The 20,480-nt window shown below is 43.5% G+C and overlaps 1 protein-coding gene across 1 annotated transcript in view; it reads right to left on the minus strand.

Annotated features, from left to right (window-relative positions):
• LOC121276753 (paladin-like) overlaps positions 1–20,480 on the minus strand; it is a 115,217-nt gene that overhangs the window by 43,245 nt on the left and 51,492 nt on the right. Inside the window, 2 exon segments of the mRNA XM_041185299.1 lie at positions 19,910–19,990; positions 19,992–20,051. Coding sequence (XP_041041233.1) covers positions 19,910–19,990; positions 19,992–20,051 — 141 coding nt within the window.

The raw sequence follows: 20,480 nt of genomic DNA on the forward strand, positions 1-20,480 counted from the left end.
AAGCTAGCCTGAGCAGTTTAAAGCTTCCCGCACTGTTTAATCTAGCCTGCACTGTTTAGGCTTACTGCACTGTGTAAAGCTAGCCTGCACTGTGTAAAGCTATCCTGCACTGTGTAAAGCTAGCCCGTATTGTGTAAAGCTAGCCTGCGCATTTTAAAGCCAGCCTGTGCAGTTTAAAGCTAGCTTGCGCTGTGTAAAGCTTGCCTGTGCTATGTAAAGCTAGCCTGCACTGTGTAAAGTAAGGCTGCACTGTTAATGCTAGCCTGCACTGTGTAAAGCTAGCCTGCAGTTGTTCAGCTAGCCTGCACTGTTTAAAGTTTCCTGCATTGTGTAAAGCCTGCCTGCACTGTGTAAAGCTAGTCTGCGCTGTTTAAGCTAGACTGCGCTGTGTAAAGCTTGTCTGCGCAGTTTAAAGCTAGCCTGCGCTGTGTAAAACTAGCCTGCACTATTTAAAGGTCGCCTGCACTGTGTAAAGCTAGCCCGCATTGTGTAAATCTCGCCTGCGCAGTTTAAAGCAAGCCTGTGCAGTTTAAAGCTAGCTTGCGCTGTGTAAAGCTAGCCTGTGCTATGTAAAGCTAGCCTGCACTGTGTAAAGCTAGGCTGCACTGTTTAAAGCTAGCCTGCACTGTGTAAAGCTAGCCTGCAGTGGTTAAGCTAGCCTGCACTGTTTAAAGCTTCCTGCACTGTGTAAAGCTAGTCTGCGCTGTTTCAGCTCGCCTGCGCAGTTCAAAGCTTCCTACACTGTATAAAGCTAGCCTGCGCAGTTTAAAGCTATCCTGCGCTGTGTTATACTAGCCTGCACTGTTTAAAGGTCGCCTGCACTGTGTAAAGCTAGCCCGCATTGTGTAAAGCTCGCCTGCGCAGTTTAAAGCCAGCCTGTGCAGTTTAAAGCTAACTTGTGCTGTGTAAAGCTAGCCTGCGCTATGTAAAGCTTGGTTGCACTGTGTAAAGCTAGCCTGCACTGTGTAAAGCTAGCCTGCAGTGGTTAAGCTAGCCTGCACTGTTTAAAGCTTTCTGCACTGTGTAAAGCTAGCCTGCACTGTGTAAAGATATCCTGCACTCTGTAAAGCTTGCCTGCGCAGTTTAAAGCCAGCCTGGGCAATTTAAAGCTAGCTTGCGCTGTATAAAGCTAGCTTGCGCTGTGTAAAGATAGCCTGTGCTGTGTAAAGCTAGCCTGAACTGTTTAAAGCTAGCCTGCACTGTTTAAAGCGTCTTGCACTGTGTAAAGCTAGCCTGCACTGTTTAAAGCTTCCTGCACTGTGTAAAGCTAGCCTGTACTGTTTAAAGCTCACCTGCACTGTGTAAAGCTAGCCTGCATTGTGTAAAGCTAGCCTGTGCAGTTTAAAGCTTCCTGCACTATGTAAAGCTAGCCTGCACTTTGTAAAGCTAGCCCGCATTCTCTAAAGGTCCCTGCGCAGTTTAAAGCTAGCCTGTGCAGTTTAAAGCTAGCTTGCGCTGCGTAAAGCTAGCCTGCACTGTGTAAAGCTAGCCTGCGCAGTTTAAAGCTTCCCGCACTGTTTAAGCTAGCCTGCACTGTTTAGGCTCTCCTGCACTGTGTAAAGCTAGCCTACACTGTGTAAAGCTATCCTGCACTGTGTAAAGCTAGCCCGCATTGTGTAAAGCTCGCCTGCGCAGTTTGAAGCCAGCCTGTGCAATTTAAAGCTAGCTTGCGCTGTGTAAAGCTAGCCTGCACTGTGTAAAGCTAGGCTGCATTGTTTCAAGCTAGCCTGCACTGCTCAAAGCTAGCCTGCAGTGGTTAAGCTAGCCTGCAATGTTTAAAGCTTCCTGCACTGCGTAATGCTAGCCTGCACTGTGTAAAGCTAGTCTGCGCTGTTTCAGATAGCCTGTGCAGATCAAAGCTTCCTACACTGTGTAAAGTTAGCCTGCGCAGTTTAAAGCTAGCCTGCACTGTGTAAAACTAGCCTGCACTGTTTAAAGCTTCTTGCACTGTTTAAAGCTAGGCTGCACTGTTCAAAGCTAGCCTGCAGTGGTTAAGATAGCCTGCACTGTTTAAAGCTTCCTGCACTGTGTAAAGCTAGCCTGCATTGTGTAAAGCTAGCCTGTGCAGTTTAAAGCTTCCTGCACTGTGGAAAGCTAGCCTGCGCTGTGTAAAGCTAGCCAGCATTGTGTAAAGCTAGCCTGCGCAGTTTAAAGCTTCCCGCACTGTTTAAGCTAGCCTGCACTGTTAAGGCTTCCTGCACTGTGTAAAGCTATCCTGCACTGTGTTAAGCTAGCCCGCATTATGTAAAGCTCGCCTGCACAGTTTAAAGCCAGCCTGTGCAGTGTAAAGCTAGCTTGCGCTGTGTAAAGCTTGCCTGTGCTATGTAAAGCTACCCTGCACTGTTTAAAGCTAGACTGCACTGTGTAAAGCTATCCTGCACTGTGTAAAGCTAGCCCGTATTGTGTAAAGCTCGCCTGCGCAGTTTAAAGCCAGCCTGTGCAGTTTAAAGCTAGCTTGCGCTGTTTAAAGCTTACCTGTGCTATGTAAAGCAGCCTGCACTGTGTAAATCTAGGCTGCACTGTTTAAAGCTAGCCTGCACTGTGTAAAGCTAAGCTGCACTGTTTAAATCTATCCTGCACTGCGTAAAGCTAGCCTGCGCAGTTTAAAGCTAGCCTGCGCTGTGTAAAACTAGCCTGCACTGTTTAAAGCTAGGCTGCACTGTTTAAAGCTAGGCTGCACTGTTCAAAGCTAGCCTGCAGTGGTTAAGCTAGCCTGCACTGTTTAAACCTTCCTGCACTGTGTAAAGCTAGCCTGCACTGTGTAAAGCTAGTCTTCAATGTTTAAAGCTAGGCTGCACTGTTCAAAGCTAGCCTGCAGTGGTGAAACTAGCCTGCACAGTTTAAAGCTAGCCTGTGCAGTTTAAAGCTAGCTTGCGCTGTGTAAAGCTAGCCTTCACTGTGTAAAGCTAGCCTGCGCGGTTTAAAGCTTCCCGCACTGTTTAGGCTTCCTGCACTGTGTAAAGCTAGCTTGCACTGTGTAAAGCTATCCTGCACTGTGTAAAGCTAGTCCGCATTGTGTAAAGCTAGCCTGCACAGTTTAAAGCCAGCCTGTGCAGTTTAAAGCTAGCTTGCGCTGTGTAAAGCTTGCCTGTGCTATGTAAAGCTAGCCTGCACTGTGTAAAGTTAGGCTGCACTATTTAAAGCTAGCCTGCACTGTGTAAAGCTAGCCTGCAGTGGTGAAGCTAGCCTGCACTGTTTAAAGCTTCCTGCACTTATAAAGCCTGCCTGCACTGTGTAAAGCTAGTCTGCGCTGTTTCATCTAGCCTGCGCAGTTCAAAGCTTCCTACACTGTGTAAAGCTAGCCTGCGCAGTTTAAAGCTAGCCTGCGCTGTGTAAAACTAGCCTGCACTGTTTAAAGGTCGCCTGCACTGTGTAAAGCTAGCCCGCATTGTGTAAAGCTCGTCTGCACAGTTTAAAGCCAGCCTGTGCAGTTTAAAGCTAGCTTGCGCTGTGTAAAGCTAGCCTGTGCTATGTAAAGCTAGCCTGCACTATGTAAAGCTAGCCTTCAGTGGTTAAGCTAGCCTGCACTGTTTAAAGCATCCTGCACTGTTTAAAGCTAGTCTGCGCTGTTTCAGCTCGCCTGCGCAGTTCAAAGCTACCTACGCAGTGTAAAGCTAGGAGACGCAGTTTAAAGCTAGCCTGAGCTGTGTAAAACTAGCCTGCCTTGTTTAAAGTTTGCCTGCACTGTGTAAAGCTAGCCCGCATTGTGTAAAGCTCGCCTGCGCGTTTAAAGCCAGCCTTTGCAGTTTAAAGCTAACTTGTGCTGTGTAAAGCTAGCCTGTGCTATGTAAAGCTAGGCTGCATGTGTAAAGCTAGCCTGCACTGTGTAAAGCTAGCCTGCACTGTGTAAAGCTATCCAGCACTCTGCAAAGCTCACCTGCGCAGTTTGAAGCCAGCCTGGGCAGTTTAAAGCTAGCTTGCGCTGTGTAAAGCTAGCTTGCGCTGTGTAAAGATAGCCTGTGCTGTGTAAAGCTAGCCTGCACTGTTTAAAGCCTCCTGCACTGTGTAAAGCTAGCCTGCATTGTGTAAAGCTAGCCTGTGCAGTTTAAAGCTTCCTGCACTATGTAAAGCTAGCCTGCGCTGTGTAAAGCAAGCCCGCATTCTGTAACGGTCCCCTGCGCAGTTTAAAGCTAGCCTGTGCAGTTTACAACTAGCTTGCGCAGCGTAAAGCTAGCCTGCACTGTGTAAAGCTAGCCTGCGCAGTTTGAAGCTTCCCACACTGTTTAATCTAGCCTGCACTGTTTAGGCTCTCCTGCACTGTGTAAAGCTAGCCTGAACTGTGTAAAGCTATGCTGCACTGTGTCAAGCTAGCCCGCATTGTGTAAAGCTCGCCTGCGCAGTTTAAAGCCAGCCTGTGCAGTTTAAAGCTAGCTTGCGCTGTGTAAAGCTAGCCTGTGCTACGTAAAGCTAGCCTGCACTGTGTAAAGCTAGGCTGCACTGTTTAATGCTAGCCTGCATTGTTCAAAGCTAGCCTGCAGTGGTTAAGCTAGCCTGCACTGTTTAAAGCTTCCTGCACTGTGTAATGCTAGCCTGCACTGTGTAAAGCTAGTCTGCGCTGTTTCAGATAGCCTGAGCAGTTCAAAGCTTCCTACACTGCGTAAAGCTACCCTGCGCAGTTTAAAGCTAGCCTGCACTGTGTAAAACTATCCTGCACTGTTTAAAGCTAGGCTGCACTATTTAAATCTAGGCTGCACTGTTCAAAGCTAGCATGCAGTGGTTAAGCTAGCCTGCACTGTTTAAAGCTTCCTGCACTGTGTAAAGCTAGCCTGCATTGTGCAAAGCTAGCCTGTGCAGTTTAAAGCTTCCTGCACTGTGTAAAGCTAGCCTGCGCTGTGTAAAGCTAGCCCGCGTTCTGTAAAGGTCCCCTGCACAGTTTAAAGCTAGCCTGTGCAGTTTAAAGCTAGCTTGCGCTGTGTAAAGCTAGCCTGCTCTGTGTAAAGCTAGCCTGCGCAGTTTAAAGCTTCCCGCACTGTTTAAGCTAGCCTACACTGTTAAGGCTTCCTGCACTGTGTAAAGCTATCCTGCACTGTGTAAAGCTAGCCCGCATTGTGTAAAGCTCGCCTGCGCAGTTTAAAGCCAGCCTGTGCAGTTTAAAGCTAGCTTGCGCTGTGTAAAGCTTGCCTGTGCTATGTAAAGCAAGCCTGCACTGTGTAAAGCTAGGCTACACTGTTTAAAGCTAGCCTGCACTGTGTAAAGCAAGCCTGCAGTGGTTAAGCTAGCCTGCACTGTTTAAAACTATCCTGCACTGTGTAAAGCTAGCCTACACTGTGTAAAGCTAGCCCGCATTCTGTAAAATTCGCCTGCGCAGTTTAAAACTAGCCAGCGCAGTTTAAAGCTTCCCGCACTGTTTAAGCTAGACTGTACTGTTTAGGCTTCCTGCACTGTGTAAAGCTAGGCTGCACTGTGTAAAGCTAGGCTGCACTGTTTAAAGCTAGGCTGCACTGTTCAAAGCTAGCCTGCGGTGGTTAAGCTAGCCTGCGCAGTTCAAAGCTTCCTACACTGCGTAAAGCTAGACCGCGCAGTATAAAGCTAGCCTGCGCTGTGTAAAACTAGCCTGCACTGTGTAAAGCTAGGCTGCACTGTTTAAAGCTAGGCTGCACTGTTCAGAGCTAGCCTGCAGTGGTTAAGCTAGCCTGCACTGTTTGAAGCTTCCTGCACTTTATAATGCTAGCCTGCACTGAGTAAAACTAGTCTGCACTGTTTCAGCTAGCCTGCGCAGTTCAAAGCTTCCTACACTGCGTTAAGATAGCCTGCGCAGTTTAAAGCTAGCCTGCGCTGTGTAAAACTAGCCTGCACTGTTTAAAGCTAAGCTGCACTGTTTAAAGCTAGCCTGCACTGTGTAAAGCTAGCCTGCAGTGGTTAAGCTAGCCTGCACTGTTTAAACCTTCCTGCACTGTGTAAAGCCTGCCTGCACTGTGTAAAGCTAGTCTGCGCTGTTTCAGCTAGCCTGCGCAGTTCAAAGCTTCCTACACTGTGTAAAGCTAGCCTGCGCAGTTTAAAGCTAGCCTGCGCTGTGTAAAGCTAGGCTGCACTGTTTAAAGCTAGCCTGCACTGTTTAAAGCTAGCCTGCAGTGGTTAAGCTAGCCTGCACTGTTTAAACCTTCCTGCACTGTGTAAAGCCTGCCTGCACTGTGTAAAGCTAGTCTGCGCTGTTTCAGCTAGCCTGCGCAGTTCAAAGCTTCCTACACTGTGTAAAGCTAGCCTGCGCAGTTTAAAGCTAGCCTGCGCTGTGTAAAGCTAGGCTGCACTGTTTAAAGCTAGCCTGCACTGTTTAAAGCTAGCCTGCAGTGGTTAAGCTAGCCTGCACTGTTTAAACCTTCCTGCACTGTGTAAAGCCTGCCTGCACTGTGTAAAGCTAGTCTGCGCTGTTTCAGCTAGCCTGCGCAGATCAAAGCTTCCTACACTGTGTAAAGCTAGCCTGCGCAGTTTAAAGCTAGCCTGCATTGTTTAAAGCTAGCCTGCGCTGTGTAAAGCTAGCCTGTGCTATGTAAAGCTAGCCTGCACTGTGTAAAGCTAGCCTGCACTGTGTAAAGCTAGCCTGCACTGTTTAAAGCTTCCTGCACTGTTTAAAGCTTCCTGCACTGTGTAAAGCCTGCCTGCACTGTGTAAAGCTAGTCTGCGCTGTTTCAGCTAGCCTGCGCAGTTCAAATCTTCCTACACTCTGTAAAGCTAGCCTGCATAGTTTAAAGCTAGCCTGCACTGTTTAAAGCTAGGCTGCACTGTTTAAAGCTAGCCTGCACTGTTTAAAGCTAGCCTGCACTGTTTAAGCTAGCCTGCACTGTTTAAAGCTTCCTGCACTGTGTAAAGCTAGCCTGCACTCTGTAAATCTAGTCTGCGCTGTTTCAGCTAGCCTGCGCAGTTCAAAGCTTCCTACACGCTGTAAAGCTAGCCTGCGTAGTTTAAAGCTAGCCTGCACTGTTTAAAGCTAGCCCGCACTGTGTAAAGCTAGCCTACACTGTTTAAAGCTCCCTGCACTGTTTAAAGCTAGCCCGTATTGTGTAATGCTCGCCTGCATGGTTTAAAGCCAGCCTGTACAGTTTAAAGCTAGCTTGCGCTGTGTAAAGCTAGGCTGCACTGTTTAAAGCTAGCCTGCACTGTGTAAAACTAGCCTGCACTGTGTAAAGCTAGCCTGCACTGTGGACAGCTAGCCTGCACTGTTTAAAGCTTCCTGCACTGTTTAAAGCTAGCCCGCATTGTGTAAAGCTCGCCTGCATGGTTTAAAGCCAGCCTGTGCAGTTTAAAGCTAGCTTGCGCTGTGTAAAGCTAGCCTGTGCTATGTAAAGCTAGCCTGCACTGTGTAAAGCTAGGCTGCACTGTTTAAAGCTAGCCTGCACTGTGTAAAGCTAGCCTGCACTGTGTAAAGCTAGCCTGCATTGTGTAAAGTTATCCTGCACTGTGTCAAGCTCATCTGCACTGTGCAAAACTAGCAAGCATCTTTTAAAGGGGATATGTGTTATGACTGTAGTCGGTACTGGGAGTCATGGTTGAAGAGAATTTTACTTGAGAAGGACTAAGTAATGGCACAACAGTGGAGAGAATAGGTTACAAGGTGTGCGCAGGAGTGGTTTGCAATAGATGTCTTGCTAGAGGATTTGGTGACAAAGCAATGCCCTGTATTCACATCATGGAAGGATGCCCTCCAGATACACAGTCAAAAGACACTGGGAGCTGCGACGACCTATTTGCCGTTCCACAAGAAGTTCAGTAACCTCGCACAAGTAGTCAAAGTCAATGAATACACCTTGAAATGACATACCCTATCACTGCAACAGTAGCCTCAATCACCACATGCCCATTACTCACTTGTATCTCTATCAATCAAGACTCAAAGCTAAAATTCAGATGCTTCACCTCACCCTCACACACTGAGCAGTTCTACAAGCCACACACCCGCATCTTACATGTTACGCCCACTGCTAGCTTTAACCATGACAGGCACATCATCCAATCTGATTGCTCCACATACACTGTAATCATTTTCTCTCTTGCAGGATAAAGTGGTACCCAGCAGAGGTAGCAGGAACTAACCAGGGACGGGCAGGCATGACTGCACATCCTTATCCCTATGGAGGAGAAGTTGCAACCATTATTGGGCTGCCCTTTGAAAAGGCCATGGTTAGCTGAGGAGCTGAAACCATTGAAAATGATATTGTCATACCACATCCTTCTCACATCACACTTCCCCTTATGATTTACAAGCTGCAGATGATGTAACCAAGGGAAGGATTTTCCCTTTGGTGGGCAGGCACAGCAAGCAGGCCCAGGAGCACCCGCGCATTGGCCCACCATCGTGATCAGGCCCCGACTGCGATTTCATGCTGGCTGGCCAATTAACATGAATTGCATGCTGAAATGGTCAGCGCTACCTGGGTGGGTGGGGGGAGGAGGGCGGGCACAGAAGTCAGTGCATGCACGTGGGTAGGCTCCCAAAAATCCCTCTGAAGGCACAGAGCTGCCTCAGGGAGCTGAAGATTTATAACATTAAAAATAAAGTTTTAAAAATTAAGGTAAACATGTCCCCTCATGTGACTCTGTCACATGAGCAGGGACATGTTAGCAATGAGGTTTAAACATTTTTATTTTATTTTTAATTAACATTGGAAATTTCATCCTGCCCGTGGATGAGGTTTCCTCAAAAATCCAAAGGTCGCTTGGCCTTTTCGCCCACCCGCCAACCACAAGGTTGGACGGGCAGGGAAAAATTCTATTTAATTAATGAATTAATGGGCTTACCAACCCTCTCAATTGGCGACAGGCGCACTGTCAACTCCCTCCCACATGCGCCTGTCGACCGAAATATCGCATGCTATTTTTGTCCCATTCGAGTCAGGCACTGCTCGCCCAAGGAGAGAAAAATTCTGCCCTTTGCATATCTTACTCTCCCCTCCCCAATGTATCTCTTACTCCCCCATGCCCACCTTCCTCACCTCAACCCTACTATTGTGTGTTTTTCCTTTCAGACACCCAAGTAATGCAACCTTGGCAGGCAGTGGAGGAACACCAAGAATAGTAATGATAAAGACACAGTTGGTAGGTGGAAAGTTGTTGGACCTCCATTGAGGGCTCTTGAGCAGCTCTACCTGTAGAATGTCCAGCTGCAGAATGTCATACCTTAGCAGCCCATGTGACAATCAGGCCCAGATCGGTTGAGCGTATAGCATGGGGATAGGCATGCTCTCAAGCTGAGAGGGCAGAACATTTGCCTCTTCCATGGAACCTATGCCACTTTCATGGGACTGCATCTTAGCACTGAACCTTTACATGTCAGTGGTGGCTCATTTGGTAATGCTGCCACCTCAGGGTCAAAGGTGTGTTTACGTCCCACTCACGAGATAATCTAGGCTGACATTGTAATACAGGAATGGGGGAATGCCACACTTACAAGGATGTTGCCTTTTTGTTGAGACATTAAAATGGAGCCCAGTCTGCCCTCTCAGATGGACATAAAAGATTCCATGGCATAACTTGAAGAAAAATATTTATCCCTCCCCCAACATCACTAAATCAGATTATCTGGCCATTATTATATTGCTGTTTGTGGATTGCTTTCAGTGTGCAAATTAGCCACTACATTTTCTACATTGTAACAGTGACTGCACTTTAACAATTTATTTCCTTGGCTAGAAAACATTTTGGGATATCTGAGGTCATGAAGGTTCTATAAAAATGCAAGCCTTTCTTATACTAGCTAATATTTAGTTAGTTGAGAATAGTGAAAGGACCATTTTTATAGGTCTATAATAGAGGTTGTTTTACTGTCATTCCCAATATTTAATTTGTATTACACAATGCTGTTTATTGCAAAATTGTATACATAATGTAGACAGATCATTGAAAAATTAACAAAAGACATTTAAGAAATTCTTTTCAGGACGGATTATCTTTTTCTCATTTAACTATTTTTTTTGTTAAGATGTTCCTCACTTTATGCTGATTTTTTTTTAGTTAAAATATGATGAATAGTTCAATTCATAGCCGTCTGCTCCTGGAATCAAGCCAGTTTCTGTCTTGTTTAATCAAATCAGAAATTACAGCAAAATGACTGTCCCACTTTTGGCAAATGCATTCTAGGGTTAGCTCTATGAGATATAGGGTCCTCCAGATGACTAACTCAATGTAAATATGCCCTCATTATAACCTTAAGTAGTGCATATTTTTCCAAGCCTTTTATCCTGGAATGATCACATGATGTCTCTAATCCATTGGGCCTGCTGCATTGTTGAATGGACTTCGCAGCTGTTCTAAAAATGTATTCTTTGACAGGGTTTGGGCATCGCTATCTAGGCCAGTATTTATTGCCCATCCCTAACTGCCTTGAGAAGGAGGTGCTGACCCACCTTCTTGAACTGCTGCAGTCCATGTTGTGTAGGTACACCCACAGTGCTGTTAGGAAGGGAGTTCCAGGATTTTGACCCAGCGACAGTGAAGGAACAGTGATAAGCCAGGATGATGTGTAGCTTGGCGGGGGAGTTGCAGGTGGTAGTGTTCCCATGCATTTGCTGCCCTTGCCCTTCCAGGTGATGGAGGCCACAGGTTTGGAAAGTGCTGTTGAAAGAACCTTGGTGAGCTGATGCAGTGCATCTTGTATATGATGCACACTGATGCCACTCTGCATCAGTGGTGAATGGAGTGAATGTTTAAGATGGTGGATAGGTTGCCAATCAAGCAGGCTGCTTTGTCCTGGATGGTGTCAAGCTTCTTGAGTGTTGTAGGAGCTGCACTCATCCAGGCAAGTGGAGCATTTCATCATATTCCTGACTTATGCTTTGTAGATGGTAGACAGGCTTTGGGGATTCAGGAGGTGAGTTACTCACTACAGATTTCCCAACATCTGACCTCCTCTTGTAGCCACAGTATTTGTATGGCTGGGAATGTTGAACTGTAAAATATTTTCTGCAACTTTACATGGATTTATGTCACAATCAAGTTCAGGCAGTTCAGATATATATCAGTTAAGGAGAATGCTTGCAAGCCAGATGGTCATCACAGTGTAAACTGGGTGGCGACAAAAACAACACTGAAATTGCTAGATCCTTAATAGCACCTCACAACTTCTAGCATCAGAGAATGAGAATCACAATGAATTTGTTCAGCATTCTTAAGGCTCTGCGAAAACTAAACAGCGAGAAGTTCAAAGTGAACGTAATATGGTAGATCATCCTGTGCATTGTGAAAAAAATGGTCTGAGTTCTTTATTATAATCAGTACTCTTCACATGTGGAAAAGCTGGAGAACTCTGCCAAAGTACAAAAGGCAAGAAAGTCCATTCATCCCACCTTAGTCTATATAATGAGAAACACAGTCCAATACTTAATAACATCAAAGTATTTCCAGGATTTTTAGTCCTGCAACTTCACCAAAAGTCCAATCTATGTGTTGATCATTCATATTATGAAGAACTTCCTGATGTTAGTCAAAATTTGTCTTTTACCAGTTCCACCCTGTGACCCTTTTTGTGACTTCCATGATTTAATTTGAACTGCTGTTCTGGAGTTATCTTTTAGATACTGTTGACTACCTTTTATACTGCTTCAGGGCCACTTGTCATTCAGTCAGCTCCCTTCAAAGCTGAAAAGTTCACTTTCTCCAATATCTTTGATAATAACATGAGAAAATCTACAGCACAAAAACACTATTCAGCTCAGCTCCCTTCAGAGTCCGCGTATGATCATTCATTCATTCAGCTGATTGTTGTGGCTGCACTCAAGATCCCTCTCCAATTATTCTATCGATAACTTCCCTCCCAGTCCTCTTGTTATCCCATTGCTTTAGAGAACATTACTTTCCTTCCTCAACCTCTCCTGAGAGAAAACAAAATAAAGCAGCGCTTTTAAAGAAATAAAGAAGTAAAAAGAATTGCATTTATACAGAGCTTTTCATGACCACAGAACATCCCAAGCACCCTATAGCTTGAAGTGTAGTCACTGTTGCAAAACACAGCAGGCAATTTGCCCACATCAAATTGCTGGAAGGGTGATAATAGCAAGATTTTCTTTTAATTGAAGTTGGTTGAGGGATAAATATTGGCCAGGACACCAGGGAGAACATTCCTACTTTTCTTTGAAATGGTTCACCTGGGAGGGCAGATGGAGCATCAGTTCATCTGAAGGGCAGCATATCTGGCAGTGCAGCTCTCCCTCAGTATTGCATCGAGGTGTCAGTCTGAATAACGTGCTCAAGTTTCTGGACCCTCAACCTTCCAATTCAGAGTGCTACTATTGAGCTAAGGTTAACATTTTAGTACCACACTAACCCTCAGTCATCCTCCTTCTCAACTGATATGGATTCAGCTCTTTGTGAAGATGCCAATGGATTATTTGGAGCAATCTCAAGGCTTTTCTCTGTATTGCATTCAAACCTTGAATGTCCCCTTGTGTCTCCATGGCCAGGACTGGATACTCAAAGTATTGTGCAGTTGAAGCTTGACTTTGTCTGGCTTGTAGTCCTTGTCCAGTTAAACACTACATTTGCTTTGTTACATACTCGACCACAGTGATGGATGATTTCATGGTAGGCAGATTTTTCTTATCCGGAGAGTTGCACTCCATGGCCTTGGCTCGAACACTTCTGTGGGTTCCCACCTACACTGGTCTACTGAACTGAATCAGTATCAGTACTTTCAGGGTAGAGGAAGGGGGGGCAGCAGGAATTTCAGCAGAAGTTGCTTTTACTTTACAGAGAAATTACTGAGTGAAGAAGTTTCTCCTCATCTCAGTCCTAAATGGCCTAGCCCATATCCTGAGACTGTGACCCCTTGTTCTAGACCCCACTCCCAGCCAGAGAAAACATCATCCCTGCATCTAGTCAGTCCAGCTGTGTCCAAATTTTATACGTTTCAATGAGGTCCCCTCTCATTCTTCTAAACTCCAGTGAATACAGGCCTAGTCGGCCCAATCTCTCCTCATAAGACAATCCTACCATCCCAAGAATCAGTCTGGTGAACCTTCACTACACTCCCTCTATGCCAAGCATATCCTTTCTTAGGTAAGGAGACCCAAACTGCACACAATACTCCAGGTGTGGTCTCATCAACACCCTGTATAGCTGCTATAAGACATCCTTGCTCCTGTACTCAAGTCCTTTCGCAATGAAGCCAACATACCATTTGCCTTCTTAATTGCTTACTGCACCTGCATGCTTGCTTTCAGTGATTGGTATACAAGGACACACAGGTCCCTTTGTACATTAACATTTCCCAATCTAGCACCATATAAATAATGTAAATAATACTCTGCCTTTCTGTTTTTTCTACCAAAGTGGACGACTTCACACTTATCCACATTATAGTGCACCTGCCATGTATTTGCCCATTCACTCAACTTGTCTAAATCACCTTGAAGCTTCTTAACACCCTCCTCATTGCTCACATTCCCATCAAGTTTCATGTTGTCAGCAAACTTGAAAATATTACATTTGGTTCCTACATTCAAATCATTGATATATATTGTGAATATCTGGGGCCCAAACACTGATCCCTCTGGTATCCCACTAGTCACTGCCTGCCACTCTGAGAAAGACCCATTTATTCCTACTCTATTTCTTGCCTGCTAACCAATTCTCAATCCATGTCAATATATTACCCTCAATCCCATGTGTTTTAATTTTGCACACCAACCTCTAATATGGGACTTTATCAAAAGTTTTCTGAAACTCCAAATACGCCACATCCACAGGTTCTCCTTATCTATGTTGCTAATTACATCCTCAAAAAACTCCAGTAGGTTTGTCAAACCTTTCATAAACCCCTGCTGACTCTGTCTAATCCCACTGATATTTTGTAAATGTCCTATTATCACATCCTTTATAATAGACCCTAGCATTTTCCCTACAATTGATGTTAGGCTAGCCGGTCTATAATTCCCTGTTTTCTCCCTCCCTCCTTTTTTAAATATTGGGGTTACATTTGCCATCCAGAATCTACAGAGTTTTGGAAGGTGACAACCAACACATCCATTATTTCCAATGCCACCTCCTTTAGTACACGGGGATGTAGATTATCAGGCCCTTGGGATTTATCAGCTTTCGGTCCCATTAATTTCTCCGGCACTATTGTTTCAGTAATACTAATTTTCTTCAATTCCTCCTTCTCACTAGACTCTTGGTTCCCTAGCATTTCTGGGAAGTTATTTGTGTCCTCCTCTGTGAAGACAGAACTAAAGTCGTTGTTTAATTGCTCTCCCATTTCCTTGCTTTCAATTTATAAATTCTCCCGTTCAGTACCAGAGTTTAGGGCAGCAGAAGGCAAGGCCCCAGTGGTAGAGCAATTAAAATTGAATATGCTCAAGGGACCGGAATTGGAGGAGTATATCGGAGGGTTTTAGGGCCAGAGGAGATTACAGAGACATCTCATCAGATACTCTGTCAAACACTACTGGGAACTAAAATTTTGGGATCTTTCTTATTGAAAAGCAGTTGAATATGTTATTTGTTGTTAGGGATAGTGGATGCATTGGTTTTCCCCAGGGTTGGAAAGCAACAAACATAACCTCACTGCTTAAGAAAGGAGGAAGAGAGAAAATAGGAAACTATAGGCCAATAGGCCTTGCGTGAATAGTGAGTAAAATGTTAAAATCTATTGTTCGGGACATTGTCACTTCAAAAATCATAATATGATTAAGCAGCATCAACACAGATTTATCAAAGGGAAATTGTGCTTGAGAAAGCTGTTAGAGTTTTTTGAGGATATAATCCACAAGTTGGATAACTGGCACTTATTGGATGTTGTGTATTTGGATTTTCAAAGGGCATTCAAAAAGGTTATTACACAAAATTGGGACTTGGAATTGGAGAAAATATATTAGCTTGAATTGAGGATTGCCTAATAGACAGAAAATAAAGAGTAGGAGTAAATGGGACATTTTTAGATGGGCTGTAAGTAGCAGGGCACCACAAGGATTTGTACCTAAGCTATTTACAATCGATATTCATGACTTTGGTGAGGGAACTGAGTGTCACGTATCTAAGTTTGCTGATGATACAAAGTTAGATGGGAAAATAAGAGGAGGAGGATGCAAATATATATCAATAAAGCCTTGGGTCCAGATGAACTAACTCTCTGGATCTTAATGTTAGCAGCTGGTGAACTGGCTCCAATATTGACCTATCTTTTCAAGAGCCAATCAACACCAGCTACTTACCAGACCAGTGGAGATAGGCTAACATCTGAGGCATATTCAAAAAAGGGGATAAAAGTCAGCCAGAAACCTACAGACCAGTATCTCTCAGCTGAGAATGCTTGAATATATTGTTCATTCTCATGTCATGAAGCACTTTGAAGCTCATAATATCTTAGTGGATAGTCAGCATGGTTTTCAAATCTGCCAAAACACATCTTTTACTGACTGTTGATGACCTAGCTTCAAGTCTTGAAAGCGATGAAATGACTCACATGGTAATTTTGAATTTCTCAAAATCTTTTGACAAAGTTCTCCATGAGAAGCTCTTGTTCAAACTTCACTGCTACGGAATCAGGGGAGCATTATTAAATAGGATTCAGCACTTCTTAACCAGCAGACAAAGTGTGGTGTATGATGGTGAATGACGTTGTCTCTCTTAGAGAAATCCTGTCTGGAGTGCCGTGGGGAACTGTGTTGAGATCCTTTTTCTTCCTGACATACAAAAACAGTCTTCCCAATAAGTTAAAAAAAGGATATGTGACTATTTGCAGAAGACTGCATGATCCATGCATCAGGGAAAAATTACGATCATATTAAATAATTGCATGATGAGCTGATGGAATTGCAAAAATGGCAGAACCAATGAGAGATGGCATTCCATGCCAAAATATGCCATGTCATGTGGATCACTAACAAAAAGGACCCACATACAGATAAATTCAAGTTCTATAACCAAACTCTCCAACTGGTCGATACAAAACCATTCCTGGAGGTTCATCTTGAAAACAGTCTTCAGTGAGGCTCCCGTATTCAGCAGATAAAATTTGAAGCAAACAGGGTCCTTGGATTTCTGAGGAAGAATCTTTGATATTGCAACAAAAATAAGATTGAAGTAATCCAAAGATGTGCTGTGCATTTCTGCATAAATCAATATGAGAAATACATTAGTGTCTTATCCATGATCAAAGATTTGGAAAGGGAATCATTGCAGCAAAGGAGGGAGAAAAGTAGGCTGACCATGTTCTATAAAGTATGGAATGAACTGGTGGGAATTGACAGAAACAAGTACCTGGTGCCCTCCAGCAATAACAAAACATGAGGTAACCATTTGCACAAACTACAAACACCATTTGTTCCCAAGACAGTGTACCAGCAATCTTTCAGACCAAGAACAATTTCACAGTGGAATAATTTGCCAAAAGGAATAGCCACAGCCCCATCACTTCATCACTTGAAACCTTCAAGACTCATCTTTATAAGTATATTCAATTATAAGTTTTCATTATCATAACTACCACGTCAGTGGGTCATGCCTGATTCAGCTAGCGCTAACCACATTTATAAATGTTGACAGAATACAGATGTGCCAACACAAGCAAAAACAGAAGCTGAAGCAAAAAGAGGCTACAGAGGGATACAGTCAGATTTGGTAAGTGGGCAAGAACATGGCAGATGGAACATAACCTGGCGAAGTGTGAAGTTATCAACATTCGTAGGAAAAATAAAAAAGCAAAATATTTTTTGAACGGCGAGAGATTGGGAAATATTTGCATTCTGTGGGATCTGGATGTCCTTGTACATGACTTACATAATTTTAACATGCAGTTACATCAAGTAATTAGGAAGGGAAATGTTTTGTTAGCTTTTGTTATAAAGGGATTGGAATATAAGAATAAATAGGTTTGAATACAATTGTATAGGGAATTAGTGAGGCCACACCTAGAATCACTGTATGCAGTTTTGGTCTTCTTACCTAAGAAAGGAAATACTTGCCCTCAGGATAGTGCAACAAATGTTCACTAGACTGGTTCCTGGGAAGTGGGGTTTATCCTTTTAGGAGAGATTGAGTTTTCTACAGGCCTATATTCTCTGGAGTTCAGAAGAGAGAGAGGAGATCTAATTGAAATACATAAAATTCTTCAGATAGATGCTGAGAAAATGTTTCCCTAGATGGGGAATGTAGTACAAGGATCTGGCACATACAGGGTTAATGTGGGACTGAGTACAGTACTGCCCATACAGTGATGTAAGAAGGCATATGACCCAGACCTAGGGTCAGTGTCGTGTTGAGCAGAGACATGTTAAAACCTAGACATGGAGATAGCTCCTCGCCTATACTCTTTACTATATATATGTATATCATTACAAGCAGTTAATGAAGACTTACGGCCAGAATCTTTAGGTCAGCGAGCGGGGGCTGGGGCCCACTCGCCAACACGTAAAATGACATGGGATGACGTCGGGCGGAACTCCCGATGTCACCCCACGTCATTTCAATTTTCAGGTCAGCGGAGGCACAGCCGAAGCAGCTGTGCGCCCGCTGACCTATCAATGGCCAAATGAGGCCATTTAAAAAGTAATTGACTTAATTAATGGACCTGCGTGTCCAACCTTAAGGTTGGTGGGCAGGTTGGGAGCCCTGGCGGGCTTCAGAAAAAGCGGATGGGAAGAGGTTTCATGAGGGTTTTTGAAAATTTAGTAAAGGTTAGAGTTAAAGTGACGGACATGTCCCAACTCATGTGACAGTGTCACATGAGGGGGCATGTCAGGAAAATTTTGTTTCTGTTCCCTGACCATTTTTAAATTTGGCGCTGATCTCCCTGAGGCAGCACTTAGCCAAATCTTTTTAAGTTCCAGGCTGCAGCTGGTCCTGAGAACCCATTTTACTAATCCAGATTCAGAAGCGCCGTTTGAACAAAGACTCATCAATAAAGCCCGGTCCCTGACCTGGAGCCTCAACACGTGGCCTCTGAGTTAAAAAAAATAATAAATAATTAAGTTACTCAGCTCTTGGGAATGTCGCGACTGTCTGATTTGTAAAACAGCAAACGTGTGTTGAATTTGAATGTCTTGCTACTCGCAACAGTAAATCACTGAACAGAATAAGTCGGCAGAAAGGTGACCCATGCAGCCATTGTTAAAAACTTTCTTTCAGATGCGCCCTGCCACCATTTGCAGAGCCTGCCAAAACCAGCAATTGCAGGAAATCCTTGGTACTGCAGTGTACAGCGATGCCATCTTGAAAGCCTGTAAGACCTTAAAGCTGTACACAAACTTTAGACATCTTTAACATGGATCACAATTCTATACTTCTAATTCCACTTGGGCTCACTCAAGGAACCATGGATCAACGCAACAGCCAAACTGACCAGTGTGGTTCAACATAAAGTAATGGAAGAAAAGAATGAAATCATTACTTAAATGCCAGTCACCCTCCAAACCAACAAGAGCCAGAACCATCAGAGTGTACCACTCTTCCGACAGAACAACGAACAAGATGTGGAAGGGTTATAATGCCTCCAGACTGCCTGAACCTCTAAATTCAAGGACTTGAAGGGGGGGTGGTTAATAGGGTAAGAAGAAGTGAGAACGTTGTAATAATGCTAATACAGTAACTGCAATAATGTTGAAATAGAATTAAAACAGAAATAACAAGGTAAATGCACAAAATTAATAACAATGTAAGACACAAAGTAAGTTAATGTAACTATGTATCCATGGGATGAAAATTTGGGGGGAGGTACAGTTTAAGGGTTGGACACATACAGGGTTACTGTGGGACTGAGTACAGTACTGACCACAAAGTAGCGTAAGAAGGCATATGACCCAAACCTAGAATCAGTGTAGTGATGAGCAGTGACGTGTTAAGACCTAAAAATGGAGTACTCCTTGCTTGTATGTTTTACCCAATATATGTATATAGTTACAAGTAGTTAATAAAGGCTTGCTGTTAACATACAGAAGAGTACAAAGGCTTCTTTATCAGACACGTTCTGTAATCAACACCATTTCAACAGGGAATCAAGAAGACAGGGTCATAGTCACAGAATAAAGAGCTGACAATTTAGAACTGAGGTGAGGAGATATTACTTCATACAAATGTTGTGAATCAGAATTTTCTACCTCAGAACACTGTGGATGCTCAGTCATTGAATATATTCAAGATTGAGATCAATACATTTTAGGTAAAAGAGAAATTAAGAAATATGGGGATAATGTGGGGAGGTAGAGTTAAGGTAGATCAGCCATGATCTTATTGAATGGAGTAGCAGCCTCAAAGGGGCCAAATTGCCTACACCAGCTCTTATTTCCTATGTCCTTATTATCTTGTCTTTTTCTGACAGTGTAATTAAATCACTGTAAGTAATGTTTCAAGTTTAGCATTAATGTAACCATCTGACAAAAATGGGTAGGAAAGTATGTTATGAAGAGGACATAAAGAAGTTGCAGACAGATACAGATAGGCTGAGTGAGCCTGCTAAAATCTGGCAGATGGAGTATAAGGTGGGAAAATGTGAAGTTGCTCACTTTGGCAGGAAGAATTAAAAAACAAAGTATTACTTAAACAGAGAACAACTGCAGAGTCCCAAGGTTCAGAGGGATCTAGCAATCTACCTTCTGTGCAAAATCACCAATCATTCTGCATTCACTCCAACTATAGATAACCAGAAAATGTTGTCACATTTTGGCTTTTGGGTGACAGACTGGGGGAGTACACTGATCAACCATCCATTTCAGTAGCACAAAGAGGCCCCATGATTTTGAAGTCCCAATTTCCCTATCAAAAAGGATTAATTACCTAAAATAGGCAGGTGCTTTAGGCACCGGGGAATAGGCCCCTTTCAAAATGCTAATGCTGGCAAAGGAAGTGAAAATCAACCCCAATATGTTCATTGAATAAATTGTCACCATAATAGAAAATTAAAAATAAACACATAAAATATATTAATTTTCTGTTGGTAGTAAGTGACACAGCCCCATTTGGAATATACAAATGATAGGTCAAGTGTTACCTTCTTATAAGTGTTGACAATGAGCTCTCTTAGGTGATGCATCATGGGAGTCACTGAATCACTCACTGCATCAAGAGCTCTAGTCCACTTCCTTCTTCATCTCACCACCATTTGGAAGAAGATGAACCAGATTAAGAATGGCCTGAGGGAAATATAGTTGGAGATACATAAAAAATTAAGCTTAGGGTATCATTTTCTGACTTTGTACCAATGACGAACTTTGACCACATGCTGTACAGCCAATCATAGGCATGCTGTTAATAGTTTTTCAGATGTGTGATCATAGGTGGCATACTTTCTTTTGGTCTGTACTTGCAATATGATCACTTTACAATCTAATAGTGACCCAATTGTAAAATATTATCTTTCCTCATCTGGCCTAAAATCCTGTCACAAGGGCTTGCGCAATTGAGGGAGGTCATTCAGCCCAACTAACTCATATTTTCAGACATTTTGGCTTTGAGATCATGTGACTCCTCATTCCATATTTTACATTGATGTCTGACATAAAACTTCCAAATGGTGACATGATCCTAATAACAGCCGATGTGTGTATTTCTATCATCAATGT

This window comes from Carcharodon carcharias, chromosome 4 (genome assembly GCF_017639515.1).
Source record: "Carcharodon carcharias isolate sCarCar2 chromosome 4, sCarCar2.pri, whole genome shotgun sequence".
Taxonomy (NCBI): domain Eukaryota; kingdom Metazoa; phylum Chordata; class Chondrichthyes; order Lamniformes; family Lamnidae; genus Carcharodon; species Carcharodon carcharias.